Here is a 17,749-nt window from a genome sequence, read left to right as displayed (position 1 = left end):
GCAGACGACAGAAACTCACACAGGTTTGGAACGAACTGAGAGTGAGTAAATGATGACAGAACTTTCATTGGGTTTTTTGGCGAGCTATCCCTTTAAGTTTCTGCTACAGACGTCAGATTCACATCAGCAGCACCCTGGGTTATGTGTCACTACCGTTTCAACGTTTAAAAAACAGTGGCATGGTGAAATATTAGTTTTTCTTTTTTTTTGTTTGTTTGTTTGTTTTTATGTGAATATCTGTTAAACTGTAATTTATTTCTGTGATGCGCAGATCTTCAGAAATCATTCTAATATGCAGATTTGCTACTGAAGAAACATTTCAGATTATTATCAGTGTTGAAAACAGTTGTGCTGCACTAAATTTTTTTCTGAAAACGGAAACTTTTTTAAAATCAAAAGTTCAAAAGAACAGCATTTATTTGAAATAGAAATAGTTTGTAACAGCTGTGTTTACAGTTTATTTTAATAAATGTAAAGCATCCTTGCTAAATGAAAACATACATTTCTTAAAAAAAAAATAGAGTAGTTTTTTACATTAGGTCTTTATACATGTTTATTGTCTGTGTGATCTTCTTCTCTCTTTGTTGTCTGTATTCTGCAGTAGTTTACTGCTGTCTGTGGCTGAACTGAACGATGAGAGGAATAAAGAAGAGGATCTGAGTGTCTGAGAGCCAGGAGGAGGATTGAATTAGTGTGTCCTCTGTGGAGCATCAGGGAAGAACAGAGACGCCTGTCTGCTGCCCTGTGAGCTCTGATGGAGTCCAGACACTCAGACACATGCTGGGCTTGACTTCTAACTTCTGTCTGACTATGAAACGGGTGTTCGTTTGGAAAGGCGACATTTCCATGATTTTAAAAATTCTATCAGACAAGGATCTTTAATTCTTTAAATATTCATTTTTATGTGTGTTTTGTGCACTTCATCATAGTCACAGTCTCGTCACGTGTCATAATCACTTCTTCTGACTGTAGCCGAATGAAATGTGTCACATTAAAGCATCAGACACTCGTTAGGAAGAGCAGATGGTGCATCATCCCATCAGTCAGAGAGCAGGTGTGTACCGTTACCATGGAAACCTTTGTCTTGTGGAGGAGGAGAGGCGGCGCTCTGATTGGTCCTCTGGGAGTTAATGAGGGGGCGGAGCTCACACAGGAAACAGCAGAGGCCTCTGCACTGCTGCGACTGAACAGAAGAGGCCTCCACTGGGGAAGACGTCTCTGAAACACACTGATGTTTCTACTGAGGGTTTGTGTTTTGTTTTGTGTTTATGATTATCATATGTGGGTTGATAATATACATAAACTTGTTTTGAAAAGAAATATAGTAGCCTATATATATATTATACTCTACTTACTAGACTAAGATTTTTTCACAGTAATATTGTTAAATATTTAACAGTATATATATTTGAGAAACTATTTGAAATGAAAGACAACGGCGTGGAGCTTAAGACTTTATTAACACACAATACAGTACAGTAGCTACAAACATATTTCCCAATCCTGTTTAGTTCAGTTTATGAGGTGCAGTCATTTCCCAATCAAACTAAAAGCCTTATTATCCTGTGAGACACTTGATAATTCAAACGCATCCGTCCGAGCCAATAAATGATCGGTTCTGGTCTGATTCATCTGATAATGGAAGCAGATATTAGATCTGTTTCAAAGCCACTGAACTGAAGTTTATCTTTCCCATCATTCATATCGCAGGTTTGACTGATTCTGAACACTGTTCTGTAACATCAGACAACACAATATAACTGTATATTCTCAGTGATTGGTCTTTCTGAGAGAAGCTGAAGCTGTGTGATGTGTTTTAAAGCACAGGACCAATGAAACAAGAAACATGAACGCTTCAGATAAACAGACATATGCTTTACATGGCATACAGTGAGGTCCAAAATCTGTCAAATGAAGATGAAACATTTCAGATTTCTATGTGACTATCAGTGTCACTGATCATGTGCCTCTTTGTACAGACGGACAGATCTTCTTCTTCCAAAAGGTTTTGGTTCTCAGATCACGCTGGAGACACTTTTCATGTCAAGAAATCTCACTGGATGACTTTTGGATCTCATTATAATAAATGATGAAAAACCCATCATGAATTCTTTCTTATAATCATCGTACACTGATGAGACGCGGGACTTTTCTGGCATTCGGACAATGATGTAAAAAGGGTAGACACATAAAATAATGTGCCAAACTTAAAGGGACAGTTCACCAAAGATGACAACTCTTTAATCATTAAATCTCTTCACCCAGTTGACAGTAGCCATTGACTTCCACATAGGGCTGCATGATAAATCACGATCGATATTAGCCAAAAGCTGCGATATTCATGCTCGCATCCCGTCAGTGAAGCACGGTTCTGTGATCAGCAGTAAATCTCCATCCGAAGACTGCTTTCATTGATTTAACATGACTAATAAAGGTTTTTAGAACTTTCCTTGTAATAAAGTATATAATAATGCAGTGCCTTTATCATACTATGAAATATGTTGCGTGCCTTATTCAGTGTAAGGAGTCACATGATCTCTCAGAAGGATTTATTTCAAACACTCGACTGACGTTGTGAAGTGAGTTGGGAGTAAAAACATGTTATTAAATGTGGTATTTTCAGATGGAGCAGCGTTTCCTACAGAGCCGTATAGTAACTGAGATGAGAAGCTACGCAAATCACAGAACGTTTTCATTATATCAACGGATTTTTCCAGTGAACTATGGCTCTGTGTAGTAAATGCTGCTCCATCTGAAAGCACGGGATGGAGATTTACTACTAATCACAGAACTGGCTTTATCGATTTATCGCACAGCCCTACTTCCATAGTATTTTTTTCTGTACTATGGAAGTCAATGGCTGCCGTCAATTGTTTGTTTACTAGCATTCTTCAAAACATCTTTTTTTTTATGTGTGTAACATAAGAAAGAAACTCGTACAGGTTTGGAACAACTTGAGGGTGAGTACATGATTTTTTGGGTGAACTGTCCCTTTAAGGAGGACGGAGAGGGAAGATATTGTTCAGTCTCTCTACATCTAGACTTGTGTCTCTCTCTCTGCAGTCCTACTGTTTGTTGGTAACCATTGGGGTTTGACCACAGGTGTGTGAACAGCTCCTGACCTTTAACCTGTCAGCCGTTTTAATCACGCTTGGCTCTGCCCTTCCTCCTCCTCCTGCCGCTCTCGGACGCAGCCGGTTTCTCGTCCGTCTTTCCGTTGCTGGAGCTCAGGGCTCCGTTGGAGGCTCCGTTATGAAGGGCTTTGCCGGGTTTGGCCGTGGTCTCACGCCGGGGCTGACGACGGTACGTCTGGTAATAGAAATTCCCGAAGAGGATGATGAAGGTGAGGGCGTATCCGATCAGACACCAGTGCATCCACTTAGGGAACGGACAGTCGGAGTACAGAGACAGAGCCGTGTGGCCGATGGTGACGTGAAACTGGACCTGAGGAGGACAATACCACACAACTGATCAGCTCTCAGAGGTTGAGCTGGAGAAATGACATTTATTTAACACACACTATCATTAAAACATTTTGGGGATGGTATGTTTTGAATGCTCATATACAAAATAAAAAATACAGTAAAAACAATAACAGTAAAAATCATGAATTATTATTATTATTATTATTCCAAATAAATGGAAAATATGTATTTTGTGTTGTGCAAAGACAATACATTTTATAAAACAGTTTATAGATTTTACAAAAGCACAATTTATCTGGTTGGCAGAAACAAAAAAAAATTGAGAAATTCTGGATATTGATAAAGTAGACATTTTGATATAATTGATAATTGATATAATACTTTGACATAAAAGGTTACTTTAAAATCAGAATCATATTTATTTCTTAAGTACCCCAATCTGCAGAATCACCCTTAAATTACACATCATTCTCAAACGCGCAGTGTTTTTTTTTTCACAAATGCTTGTAAAAGGTCAGCATTTACCATTTGGATGATGGTCAGATACTTCTTCCACCACAGATATTTCTGTATTTTTGGACCGAATGCGGCCAGCCCATAATACAAGTACATCAGGACATGGATGGCTGCATTCATATGAGCCCCGAAGAACGCTGAGGAAGAGAGACATACACATCTACAGTGTGTTCTTGTAACAATCTGAAAGGGAGTATGACAGAATGATAGTTTTTTCTCCATTCCTGTGTATGGTGCTTATGAATTTGATACTCACACTGTCCACCGGCGACCCATTTGATGCCGATCCACCACAGAGTGAACATGGTGCAGTGGTGATAGACGTGCAGGAAGCTGATTTGGTTGAACTTCTTGCGTAAGATGAAGAACACCGTGTCGAGGTACTCCACACCTTTAGAAATAAAGTACCACCACAGAGCTGCTGCCACCTGCCAATTCAAAAGATTATTTTAGACTTACATGTAGATTCTTAATAAAAACACTGGAAGAAATTATACGTTTAGACTTCTGAACTTAGATACTTTAAACTTAAAATTATTACAACCGAATGTGTTAGTTTTTCAAAAAAAAATAAAACTTCTTCAAATCCTATAGTTTAATTTAATATTAATAAAAGAAAATTCTAGTAGACTTGACATTTTTCAGAATTCCATTAATTAAAAGCGATGAAATCAAGTTTAGAAGAGAAACAAAATTTTGTTGTGTATCACAAATAATATGATTAATCAGGAAATAAAATCTGTAAATCAGACAATCTCCTGTTTTTCCATTTTTCTTTTTGTGTAACTTTTTTTAGACCCAAGCCATGTCACTTATATATATATATATATATATATATATATATATATATATATATACACGCACACTTATATATATTTCACAAAAAATAAAAGCTGAATTAAGTATAATATGTGTTGCAAGGGGGGCGTGGTTCAGTTTGCAGTGGGAGAGAGTTGGGAGGTGAGCGGTGAGTAAGTGGGTCAAATGCAAATGACAAACACCTGTGTCTTATTCCAGTAATTGATGTGGAGTGACCCTATAAGAGCTTTGTAGAGAACGACAGATGGAGGGAGGTGGGTGGGAAGACCGTGCCTGCTCTGGAGAGCCCTAGTGGCGGAACGTTTTGTTTGGCCGGTGTGCCTGATACCCCTGTTGGGGAAGCACAGGTGGCTGCTCAGCAACTGCCCATCTGGATCCTCCTGGTTTTTGACAACCTTAAAAGGGCCATCATCCAGCAGGTCAGCTGAAGCCCGGAGCAACATCTCCAGTGATTCTGTTCACTGGACATGGAAGAGAGCGGCCGACCCTTCGTGATGGCCCAACAGCTCCAGGACTCATCAATGTGCGCAGGTGGTGCGTGTCTTGTCGTGAATGTCAGTTGGTAAATCCACCAGCCTCCCCAAAAGCGCCATTGTGCCCTCTACCGCTTCGAAAAAATTGGGATGAACCTCATCAGACCATTGGAGCAATCCACAAAAAGGCATCGTTTTGCATCAGTGCTGGTCGACTATGCAACACAATATCCTGAGGCAGTGGCTCTCCGCAGCATCTCCTCCAAGAGTGTTGGGGACTATCTGTTTCAATTAATCCCCCAAGTGAGGATCCTGAAAGAGATCCTCACAGACCAAGGCATGGCTTTTATGTCACGTACATTATGCGAGCTGTATGAATTATTGGGCATTAAGTTGAGTCGCACCAGCCTCTATCACCCACAAACTGACGGGCTGTTGGAGTGATTTAATCGCACTTTGAAAGCCATGATTCATAAGTTAGTTCACTGGGATGCCAAAAATTGTGACAAATGGCTGGAACCCCTCTTGTTCACTATGCGAGAGGTCCCGCAAGCCTCCACTGGGTTTTCCCCCTTCCAGCTTCTATATGGACGTCATCCCAGGCGGGGTTAAGACGTCCTAAAAGAATCTTCTCAAAGTAAACATTTTATTCAATATGTAATGGACCTGAGAACAAAACTCCACACTTTGGGGCGGCTATCTATCGAGAATTTGTTATAGGCTCAGGACAAACAAAGCCGGTTGTACAACAGGGAACCCGCTTAGAAAACTTTTCACAGGGAGAGAAAGTACTTTTATTGCTCCCAACTTCGAGTTCTAAATTACTTGCAAAGGGGAAAAGACCGTTCGAGGTCATACGACATCTCGATTATGAGGAGGTTTGAACAGATAGGAGCAGGGCACATCAGATTAACCACTTCAACCTCCTAAAAAAATGGAGTGAGTCAGTGATTCTGGCGACGGTAATGAATGGAAAAGATTTTGGTCCAGAAGTGAGCACTAAATCTCAATCTCTTGCTCTGGCCCCAGGACAAGATAATCTCTCACCCTCCCAGCTCTCTGATGTAGCCAAGTTGCAGGCAGAGTTTGTCGATGTGTTCTCGCCCCTACCTGATTGAATGGATCTCATTCGGCACCTTATAGAGACAGAGACAGGAATACTAGTGTGCAGTCACCCGTATCATTTGCCTGAACACACGAAAAAAGTGGTTCAGACCGAATTAGAAGAAAAATGGGGGTAGTAGAAGAATCCAACAGTGACTGGGCGAGCCGATAGTTTTAGTTCCTAAAACGGATGGCTCGGTTCGGTTCTGTGTGGATTATCGCTATAAGTAAATGCTGTGTTGAAATTCTACACATATCCAATGCCGCAGATTGACATTGCTTGACCAGCTGGGCACAGCTCATTTTTATTCGACACTGGATTTAACAAAGGGGTATTGGCAGATCCCCTTATCGCCGGTATCTAAAGAAAAGACAGCTTTCACAACACTGTTTGGAATACAACAATTCTTTACGCTTCCGTTTGGCTTGTTCAGGACCGGACACTTTTCAGCGGACCGTATTCTTCGACCCCATGCCCCATGCCGCATCTATAGCAATGACTGTCATATGGAGCGTTTGAGGGCTGATCTGAGAACGCTGAGAGTGGCCGGGCTCACGGTCAACCAGAAGAAGTGTGTGTTTGGGCAAGTGGAGGTCAGGTACCACTAGGGTCACGGGCAGGTGCGTCCCCAAATTAATAAGATGGCAGCGATTGCAACTTGCCCGAGACCTAAGACAAAAAAGAAGGAGAGACGAGATATTATAGACGGTTTGTTCCTTCATTATTCGGACCTCACCAGCCCTCTGACTGATCACACTAAAAAGGAAGTATCAGATCCGGTCCAGTGGGCTTTTTTCCCAAGTAAAGGCTGCTCTGTGTGGCCGACCGCTCTTATATTCTCCTGACTTTTCTCTCCCCTTCTTGTTGCAGACTGACGCATCGGACAGAGGGCTGGGTGCAATCCTGTCAAAGGAGATGGAGGGATAGGAGCGGCCGGTGCAGTACATTAGTCGCAAGCTCTCGAAGAGAGAGACTAAGTACAGCACCATAGAGAAGGAGTGTTTAGCCATCAGGTGGCAGTGTTGGGAAAGTTCTCTTTCTACATGAACTAGTTCAAAGTTCAATTCACAAATTTTAAAATCAACTAGTTCAGTTCATAGTTCAAACTTCAAAATTTTGAACTAAGTTCACTAAGTTCCAAAAATGAACTAGTTCATAGTTGTTTTTTTCCATATGTTGCTGCGAGCTATTATTTTTCAAAATTATTGCAACAGCCCATATAGAATCACAGACACCAATTATTTTATCAGTTTTAACAATGAAGCTATGCGTCAGATTTCATCTTCATATCCAAGGGTTAACATTAGCATTGAGGGGACAGCATTGTTGCTTTAATGCTTTGTCTCCCATTCTCACCGACCTTGTCATAAACATCATAAAATTATTTTAAATGAAGATACGCCTTCTTGCTACATGCTGCTATCGCCTGCATGCTTTTTTTTTTTTTTTGATGACGCGTCACGCATGCGGCGGACGGCGGTGTGACACTGGTGGCTGGTGTTGCCAGATTGGGTGTTTTTTCCGCTACATATTAAGACCCGTTTACGTTTTACGTTACGTTTTATCTTTTGGGATGGAATTCACTCTCTGTTTGGACCACACCCCTCTGCAGTGGTTCCACCGCATGAAGGATAACAATGCGTGGATCACTCGTTGGTATCTGGCCTTTTGAGTTCCAGGTGGTCCACAGACTGGGTGTACACATGACTGAGCCCGACTTCCTCTCCAGGAATGGATCCCCGGCCTGAATCAGGTGGTGGGAGTATGTGGCGAGGGGAGCATGGTTCAGCGAGGTTAGCAGTGGGAGAGAGAGTTGGGAGACGAGCGGTGAATAAGTGGGTCAAATGCTCATGACAAACACCTGTGTCTGATTCCAGTAATGGGCGTGGAGAGACCACATAAGAGCCTGGGAGTGAGAGACGGACTGCTAGCTGGTGGGAAGACGGTGCCTGCTCTGGAGAGGCCTGTAACATTGTTGTATACAAATTGTGCTATATTTAGCGCTGGTAGAGCAACGTTTTGTTTATTTACTGAGTACCTAATAAAGTTCACCAGAAGCAGTCCCTCCAACCCCGTTCTCTTCCTTCCTATTGATCGTTGACTTTTTACAATATGAAAGTAGAATTTTCACATGAAATAAATCTATTGTCTGATTTAGTTAACCTGTTATAAATAAAGATAACTACGAAACACCTTAACAGTTTATTTTGAATTCTTTTTAAGAATTACACTTTCCTGCATCATATTTCCTGCATATATATATATATATATATATATATATATTTTTTTTTTTTTTTTTTTTTTTTTTTTGGACTAATGAAGAGGTTTTGAGCTCAGAAACGTACAGGATGTTTTTATGGCAAAAAGACCTCTTACATGTCCAAAGATCAAGGACAATTACATTTCTTGATTCAAAGTTATGACCCCTTTAAATACATGACACAGTCCTTAGACTTTTTTTCAGTGCATATGGCTAAAGATTCAGCTGTTTTCAATCATCTGTGTCCTCACACAGGTACGACTTAATATTTGCACACTGAAAATCATAGCTGGGCAAATTCAGAAATTAAGAACTGGCTCCCTCTCAGTTCCTGACTGTGTTTAAATGGCCACAGGATCATTAATTGGAATGACAGCAAGAAATTATTTGGTATCAAACTAAAAATACATCAATGCTTCCTAATTCACCTCAAATTCAGTTCAATGGTGCTCCGTCTAGCTGTAATGATTCCATGTATGTGAGTGAAAGTGTGTTAATGTTTTGTGACAGAGTGAAACCCAAATCCCCAGTTTTCCCGCTCCATTAACACACTTTGGGAATAATGCTTGCCAGTCTGTGCTAGGCTCACTCACCCTCACTTCATTGGGATCATCTGAGTAGTCCACAGGCTGACAGATGTAGCTGTAGTTAGCCGCTCGTGCAGCGAGGAAGAGCTGGAACACAAAGAGACGTTTGGAAGATTTTAAATGGTTGGTCCTCATCATTAGCTTCTTCATCTAATGCCTAAAACCGACAGCAACTCTGACAATGCCATATGTAAAGACAAAGACTATCACTGAGAAAGATGTATGTTGAAGGAATGGTTCACAAAAAAAATGTGTATTTGCTGACAATGTCTTCACTCTGAGGCCATCTGAGATGTAGGTGAGTTTGTTACTTCATCAGTTTTGGAGAAATGTAGCATTGCATCAGTGTCTCATCAGTGGATGCTCTGCAGTGAATGGGTGCCGTCAGAATGAGAGTCCAAACAGCTGATAAAAACATAATAATAATCCACACCAATCCAATCAGTCATCTGGTCTGAATCAGGAGAGAAATCTGCACAGATTTACATGATGAAACCGCTCTAACAGGCTGGATTTTGATGGATGTTTTCACTGGAGTAAGTGTTATACTTGTTAAATTAGTTATAAACGTCTTAATGCTGGATGTGTTTAATCTTTTGTCTTCTCCAGATGTTCACTGATGGACTGGAGTGCTGGGGATTATTGTGGTGTTTTTATCAGCTGTTTGGACTCTCATTCTGACGGCACCCATTCACTGCAGAGCATCCATTGATGAGTCACTGATGCAATGCTACATTTCTCCAAATATCCAAACTCATCTACATGTTGGAAGGATGAATACATTTACATCAAATGATAATTTTTAGGTGAACTACTCCTTTAATGAAAATAAAAAAGTGACTTTTCAAAATAAGTAAGAAACCAAGGCTATGAAAGTGCATTACAATAAAAAGGAAGCTTAAATCAGAAAATAATGTTATTTTTCTCATTTCAATCTATGTTGGCTGGTCTCATTTAATTCATTTCTCAAGTCTGACTTCTGTCCATCAGTGTTTCTGTCCAAATGAAGTCATAAATACCCTGAGTGATGGCTGCTTCAGTTCACTGCTAAATGCAGCAGCGGTACATTTATAACACATGTAATGGACAGCAGTTCTCTGGTGTGGATCAGTATGTAGTCTCTAATAACACAGGTGTATGATTATAGAGTTAACAGACAAGTCACCTTTATTTATAGAGCGCTTTTAACAATGCAGATTGTGTCAAAGCAGCTTTAAAGTATCAAATAGAGCTTCAACAATGCAAAAGGGAAATAGTTAAAGGCATCATTCAGATGGTAACATGGTTTTATTTCTATCACTTAATATTGTGGAATCAGTCAAAATACATTCATTTATAACACCAAAAGTGCTTTCTCTGGGTGAAACCAGGTATGTGCACTGAAACATAACAAGTCTAAATGATCATTTTCAAAAATGATAAAATAAATGACTAAAGGCTAAATTTAAAAACACAAGAACTGGTGCCATCTTTCTGTGTGAGCTCACCTCTTTGAATATGAATAAGTTGAGGACGAGCATGCTGAAGTTGTAGAGGATGAGGGTCTTCCTCAGCTGGAGGGGCTCTCGGCCCTGCATGAACCTGGGCCCGAGCCAGAGGAAGAGCAGGTACGAGGAGCTGATGGCCAGCGTGGGCAGCGGAGAGTCCATCAACGGCCATCTCTCCACACGCTTGTCTACACACACACATCAAACCCCATCAGCACACTTTCTACTGCCTTCTACTAATGCCCTTGCATTGCACTGGCTTCAGTATTTCCTGGCAAAACATTTCAAGCATAGAACAACACAGTCCTTGTTGAATTTACATTACAAGTTACTTTTCAAAGGGATAAACTGCATAACCTTTCTATGTGTTTACTGTACAGAGAAATACAAAAATGTCTCTCTTTCCCATCATGTAGATAGATGCGGTAGAGGAGGGCTTAAGTTCACAAGCATTGGGAAGAATGTCTTTTCAAACTAACCTTAAGGGTCGAGGATGATAACTGTAATGATAACCCTAACTTACATTTTGTTTTATTAATCGTTCAATTTCCATAACACTAGGGAAGTTAACATCAGAACCAAAACAGTAGGAGTGATAAATCACTGACAGTGATATATATATATATAAATAAATATATTGTTATCATCCTCAGTGTGAACCTGCCTCAAGATTTGGATTTGAAAAGCAGTAAAAAAAAATCTAAAATATTTGTTGGCTTTACATTATAATTAAAATAAGTAAATATTAATCTGAGAAAAGACACTTTTGTCCAAATAGAGGATTGTTTTTTTTTTTTTTTTTATTGGAGACTGTGCTCAGGATGATAAACAGCAACTGGTCTAATAAACTCTTAATTATTGTGTATTACTGTAATAGTAGGTCGTTGCTAAAGTTGGGTTTAAGGATTAAGAGATCCTTGAATTATTTAATTTTTTTCAGTATATATCTTATATCATTATATGGCTGTATATTAGTTTAACATGTTTGTTGTGATGTGAACACTCATATTAGGTGCAGCAATATAAATATATATATATATATATATATATATATATATATATACAGAATACCTATTTATTATTATTAAAAAAAATTTTTTAATTAGTTATGTTATTTTTATCACTTGTCTTGGATGATGTTTCTTGTGTTGTGTTTTGTGAAAAAAAAATATTATATATATTGTGGATATGTATATATATGGATATATATATATATATATATATATATATATATATATATATATATTGTTTAAAAATATAAATAAAAAGTTCTAAAAAATAAAAATAAAAGGATTAAGAGATCTAAGATATGGTAATGTAGAATAAAAGGCCATGAAACCCCAAAACACATTTTTCAAACATGCATATTGGTCTGAATTCGAGAATCTGCTCTTGTTCAGCAGAAGTGAAATCTGCAGTCTCTGTCTCATGAGAGATGTATAATAATATAGAATATAATAACAGCCAGTGCTGGAGACTCCAGAGCTCCGGCTTCATTCATCACAGCGCTGATATCAGGAGCAGTTACCTGCGATGGTCAGGCTCCATCTGTAGAACTCAACCGTGTCGTTGATTATATGCTTTATAATCTCCATCACCGAGACTCAAATCCTGATCGTCTGAGAAGAAGAGAGGTCAGAGGTTAAAGGCAGGGGGAAAGCCATGCGGTGATGCTGGAACTGGGGAAGGGTTTATTATGATATTGTGTAATTCAGTACAAACAGAACAGCACAAATCTGCTCAACAACATCTGAATCATTATGTTTATCGCCGTGTTATTGCTGGAGGGATGCACTTGCATCAATAGAAGTATTCGGTCACACAATGGCAGACCCATCACAGCCTCTCCCAAACCATACCCTCCATCAGAAGAGCCCAGAAGACTTGTGTTAGTTCAGCTGAAGAGAAGCAGCAATCACACACACAGCATCCACACAGAGTCACAGATGTAGCGTTTAACTGACATTTACAACGATGAACGCGTTCTTACCGTAGCGCGATGAAAACCCGCTTCTAATGACATTCAGCGCGAGGTCCGGGATCCCGTTATTCCGTGCTGAGAACAACACCTTCGTCCCAGATTGAACCGGATCCGCTCAAAGGCCCGGGGCAGAAGCAGACGGTGATAAACCCATCCGTGTACGGAGCATCCAGAGGGTCTCTGGCATCACTGCGACTCGATCAGCGCCACTGCGCATGCGCAGAACAGGTGCACCCTTCACTCCCGGACTCTCGAGCTCAATAAACACGGCATCTTTTCTTGATTATCATTCCTAAAATTATTAATATCTTATATTAAAGTTTTTTTTTGTTTGTTTGTTTTTGCTATAGCACATACCACTTAGGATCTGATCTTATCTTTCTAGATAAATATTTCTTATCTAGATCTTTCTAGGATCTAGATAAAATCTTTAATTTTCATTTCTACATTTTTTAAATAGGCATAATGATATATTTCTTCTACTCTTTCAAATTCTTACTAAAAGTTTAAGGCCATAATTTTCATAATTGAAATATATATATGGATGTCTGCGTTTTAACTGTTCTTGCTGCTGAAACCTCAATAAAAAGGATTGAGGAACAAATGAAAGCATCAAGACTCCAAGACTGAATCATAATATTCCAAATGTTAGGCATTGTAATGCTTTGTTTTCTTTAAGTGTCAAAATAATGTTGAGGCACATTCTGTTTGTGAAACAATAACGTCAGTAAAACACTTTCTAAAATTAAAACCAGTCTGAGCATCCATGTCAAATGTAATTGATCTCTGCTCAAGTGTAAAATATTTCACCTTTTATACAGTGTTTCTAAAGCTGTCAGAGAATATAATAAATATCGGTTGAGCTGGAGGACCCATAGGGAGGACCGTGGCGGCAGAGGCGGCGGCATCGTGACGCGCAGAAGAAGACGCTTCCCGATACGTCATTTCCGGTTTAGAGAAGAGCCACTGGACAACAACAGAAATGGAAGGAAAAAACAATGTAGATGAGCTAGACGCTCGCCTTCAACTGCTCGAGAAGCGCGTTTATGGCGAAAGAGGAGGAGGAAGAACCAATAAACCAGTGAAGGTGATTCGCCCTCTGAGCGCTCTGTGTGTGTGTGTGTGTGTGTGTGTGTGTGTGTGTGTGTGTGTGTGTGTGTGTGTGTGTGTGTGTGTGTGTGTGTGTGTTTAATGAGGTTGATTTGACAGACAGATGATATTTAGATCATAATATAAGTCAGTCTCGCTCTTCTTATAATATGTGCTGTTCTCGTAATGTTCTCTATCTGTGTAGTGAGAGCTGGTCACACCGCGGGCGTGGCTCTGGCACACACAAACACCGTGGATTCCTCTGTCTACTAGTTAGTGCTCTAACCAGTGCACATCGAGCGCCCTTGAGTCCCTTTAACAGCGCTCCATCAGTGTCTACTGGTTAGTGCACTCACCAGTGCACATCCAGAGCCCTTGAGTTCCTTTAACAGCGCTCCATCAGTGTCTACTAGTTAGTGCGCTCAACAGTGTACATCGAGCGTCTAGAGTTCCTTTAACAGCGCTCCATCAGTGTCTACTAGTTAGTGCGCTCAACAGTGTACATCGAGCGTCTAGAGTTCCTTTAACAGCGCTCCATCAGTGTCTAGGGGTTAGTGCACTCACCAGTGCACATCAAGCGCCCTTGAGTTCTATCAATCAAGTGTGTCTGTATATACTCGTGCAGTTCACATGACATTTCAGCGGTTACTGAGTCTCAAATCAGCTACTGAGTGGTTCAAAAGAGACATTTGCAAACTTGTAAACTGAATTCAATTACATTGTAATACATTCTAGTACTTGTGTGAATGAATGCCTGATGGAAACAACTGGTCTAAATATAATCACTAACAAATTGAATACTTGCTAATTAAAAATGGCATAAATACATTATGAATTGCAAAATAATCACAAATGCATTCACAATAATTTTTGTGCTCAAAAGTAACAGTTGATTAAAAGTGGTGTGCTCAGTAATGATAGTATAAATATATTTAATATATAAACAATTGTTTTCTGAAATATATACATGCATATGTGTTTATATATACATAATAAATGTATGCATTGTTTATATTTATTATGTAAACAAAAACTGTTATTTTGTATGCGATTAATCGTTTGACAGCACTACTGGAGATCCTTCTGAAATCTATCTTTTAGTTTAGCAGCTTGTGTGTGTTTTGCTGTATTTCTCATCTGTGTTTCTTCCCTCAGTGTGCTGAATCCCTCACAAGGATCAGTGCTGCTCTGGCAAACACCGCAAACAAGAGAGAACGAGTCAAGATCCTTCACAAGAAGAGTGAGAAGCTCTCCCTTAATAACTGTAATCAAAACACTGTTGATGTTGATGCATTAATGTTTCCTCATCATTTTTCTTTCTGTCAGTTGAAGATTTGCTGAAGTATTTGGACCCCCAGTTCACAGACTTCATTTGTGTGCCAGATGCAATGAAACTAGAGTTCATTCTGGCAGGTTAGTGCTCTGATTTTCACACGTGTCGACAAATATCAAATCAGTCCTTAAGATTGCATAGGCCCAACAATATGCAGTTATTAACATTCTGGCCCCATTTACACTGCATGGTTCAAGTGACCCAATTCCGATTTTTTTCCCCTCATGTGGCACAGATCAGATATGACCGGTGAACGTGTAAGCAGGAAAAAAATGCATGGATTGCGATTTTCTCAGATCGGATTCAGGCCTCATTCATATGTGGTAATAAATCAGATATGAATCAGATACGTGCATTAGCATGTGCCATGTAAGCAGACAAATCAGATATTCCCCAGTAAATGCAAGTCGTACGTCATTAAAAAAAGTGACGTCAACTCAGGTGGACACCACCGAGATCACATGACTTATTATAGACGCGAAATTTGCCCAGGCTGCAACAAGGCTCTCCTCTCTTTCTCCGCTGTACGAGACCAATGTTCTGCTGATTTTTTTTGTTTACTTTTCAAATATTGTGGAAAGCAAAACACTGTATAATTTTATTTGCATCCATTATATTTATGCTGTTTTACTTCATTTTCTGGGTCAGAACGTCTACGTTTGGTAGTTTCAGCAGTGTATCGTGTAAATCAGATACGGGTCACTTTTAAAAGATGATGTAAGCAGGTCGTCAAAAAAATCGGATATAGTCAGAAAATCGGATTTGGGGATCAAGACCTGCAGTGTCAATGCAGCCTATGTATAAAAAAATAAATATAAAAAAGGGTTTTTCACGCACACACTGCACAAAAACATGTTATATTTGGAACAAACCATCATTGCAGGTGAACCTTTTTAGTTTGAATAGTTTTTTTTTTTTTTAATAACCTTATAGTTTGGATCATGGTTTGTAAGAATAAGATCAAATGCTGGAAAGTAACAGATGAATCTGCACAAAAATACACAATTCTGACTTTTTCTTGCAGTTGCAATTGTGAGTTTACATTTCACAGCTCAGTTCGCAATTCACAATGCTTTTGTTCTGTCACAGTCTAAAAAGGTATTCTGACTTAGTTGTGAGCTAGAAACATACATACATGCATACAAAGAATTTATTTTTATTTTTTTTCACCAGTGGAGAACCACTACACATGTCATATCTGTGAATGGACTGATCTAAACCGTCTGAACCTCATTCTTTCTCCACAGAGGAGGAGTTTCTGCGATCTCAGGCCACGTTACTGGAGCAGGTGCACAATCTGCAGCCTCTTCTGGACAGCAGCCACATCAAAGGTCAGACACTCCTGACAAATATTTCACAGATATATAAACAAGCCTTTTCTTTAAGTCTGACTTCAGTCATCTGCTTGTATTCATAACAACACTGTTTTTCCCCTCTTTCATATATTCTCCCTCACATCACAGCGGTCCCCGAGCTGACCACTAAAGTGCAGCGATTGTCACAGATTCACATTCAACAGCAGGTGACACAAATATTGCTCAACAAATGCTCTCAATAATCACAACATGTCCAGAAGCTTTCTGATCTGTATTCCTCTATAAACCTGTGTTAATCCTGATTGACTTCCACAGGACCAGAATGAAGAGTTGTCTGCTGAAGTGAAGAAGCTGTTTGAAGAATACAACAAAATGGTATCCTTCCTCGTGGTGAAAGTTATATTTAATTCTTGCGCTGCTTGCCATGTGTTAAGATCCCCCTGGAGCTAAACACAGCACACAACGAGCTGAATTTATTCACATGAATGCCTTATCCTTAACTTCCCCCACAGATGTTTCTCTTATCGAAGCAGTTTTCACAGTGGGATGAAACTCTCCGCAAGCTGGAAGGACCCAAGCAAGGCCAGCAGATGGACTAATGCTTAGATGTGCAGATATGATTAATAAAACAGCACTGTCATTCCTAAACATACCTTGTTTATTAGTAAGTGTTGTTTAAGGTCTTCGATCTAGCATATATCAAAATTTTGAGTCATTATGTACCAATGTGGTCAATATTATAAGTAATTAAATGCTCATTACATTTGTGTACATTAACATTTCTCTGCCTGGAAAATGTATTCCAACCTTTCAGTAAACTCTTTTTGATTTCTATTTAATTTATTCCAGCAAGGAATGATTTGTGTATGAGCTTGTTTTTTTTTAACACCTTTAGAAAAGTTTCACTACCAGAAATAATCATAAATAAAAGAAAGTGCCGCTGTATGTTGTATTTGTCTTTTATTTATTCACAAAAATGCATCTAGTTTTTACAGTTTTACGAGTGACTGTTAAACATAACCGCACATTTATTAAATAGTGTTACTGGAGACATCTTTCAGGTTGTTTACAGTGTTATATTGAACTTCAAACACTAAATTAAGAATAAAGATATTAAACTTGAATTGTCAAACTGATTTTGGCACGAAAGATAACGGAGCTAGCAGATGTTTTAAATAAATTATGAGCAACATTTCTACCAATTTTTTATGGTAAACTAAAACTACAGTTTAAAACTACATTTACATGGATTGAATAAAGCTTATTTTATTGGATGTATGTGGAACTCTACATGATAATAAGTATTCTATAAAAAATGCTTCTCACATCTCTTTTAAATTGAAAACATTTAATATAAT

General features: G+C 39.1%; 2 protein-coding genes across 2 annotated transcripts; one reads left to right on the top strand and one right to left on the bottom strand.

Annotated features, from left to right (window-relative positions):
• Window positions 1-1,441: 1,441 nt before the first annotated feature.
• LOC127974904 (elongation of very long chain fatty acids protein 4-like) lies at window positions 1,442-12,916 on the bottom strand. Its single transcript, XM_052578478.1, has 7 exons — window positions 12,663-12,916; window positions 12,201-12,291; window positions 10,673-10,860; window positions 9,192-9,272; window positions 4,198-4,369; window positions 3,951-4,078; window positions 1,442-3,444 (listed from the first exon to the last, which is right to left on the bottom strand). The coding sequence occupies exons 2-7, from the start codon at window positions 12,265-12,267 to the stop codon at window positions 3,142-3,144; spliced, it is 939 nt and encodes a 312-aa protein (XP_052434438.1). The 5' UTR covers window positions 12,268-12,291; window positions 12,663-12,916; the 3' UTR covers window positions 1,442-3,141.
• A 629-nt stretch (window positions 12,917-13,545) lies between these two features.
• dctn3 (dynactin 3 (p22)) lies at window positions 13,546-17,336 on the top strand. The gene is made up of 7 exons (XM_052578489.1): window positions 13,546-13,740; window positions 14,898-14,982; window positions 15,069-15,155; window positions 16,323-16,406; window positions 16,539-16,597; window positions 16,707-16,766; window positions 16,904-17,336. The coding sequence occupies exons 1-7, from the start codon at window positions 13,636-13,638 to the stop codon at window positions 16,988-16,990; spliced, it is 567 nt and encodes a 188-aa protein (XP_052434449.1). The 5' UTR covers window positions 13,546-13,635; the 3' UTR covers window positions 16,991-17,336.
• Window positions 17,337-17,749: the final 413 nt, after the last annotated feature.

Source organism: Carassius gibelio, chromosome B16 (assembly GCF_023724105.1).
Source record: "Carassius gibelio isolate Cgi1373 ecotype wild population from Czech Republic chromosome B16, carGib1.2-hapl.c, whole genome shotgun sequence".
Classification (NCBI taxonomy): domain Eukaryota; kingdom Metazoa; phylum Chordata; class Actinopteri; order Cypriniformes; family Cyprinidae; genus Carassius; species Carassius gibelio.
Note: the sequence above shows the minus strand (reverse complement) of the source record. Positions and strands in the feature narration are given on the sequence as shown.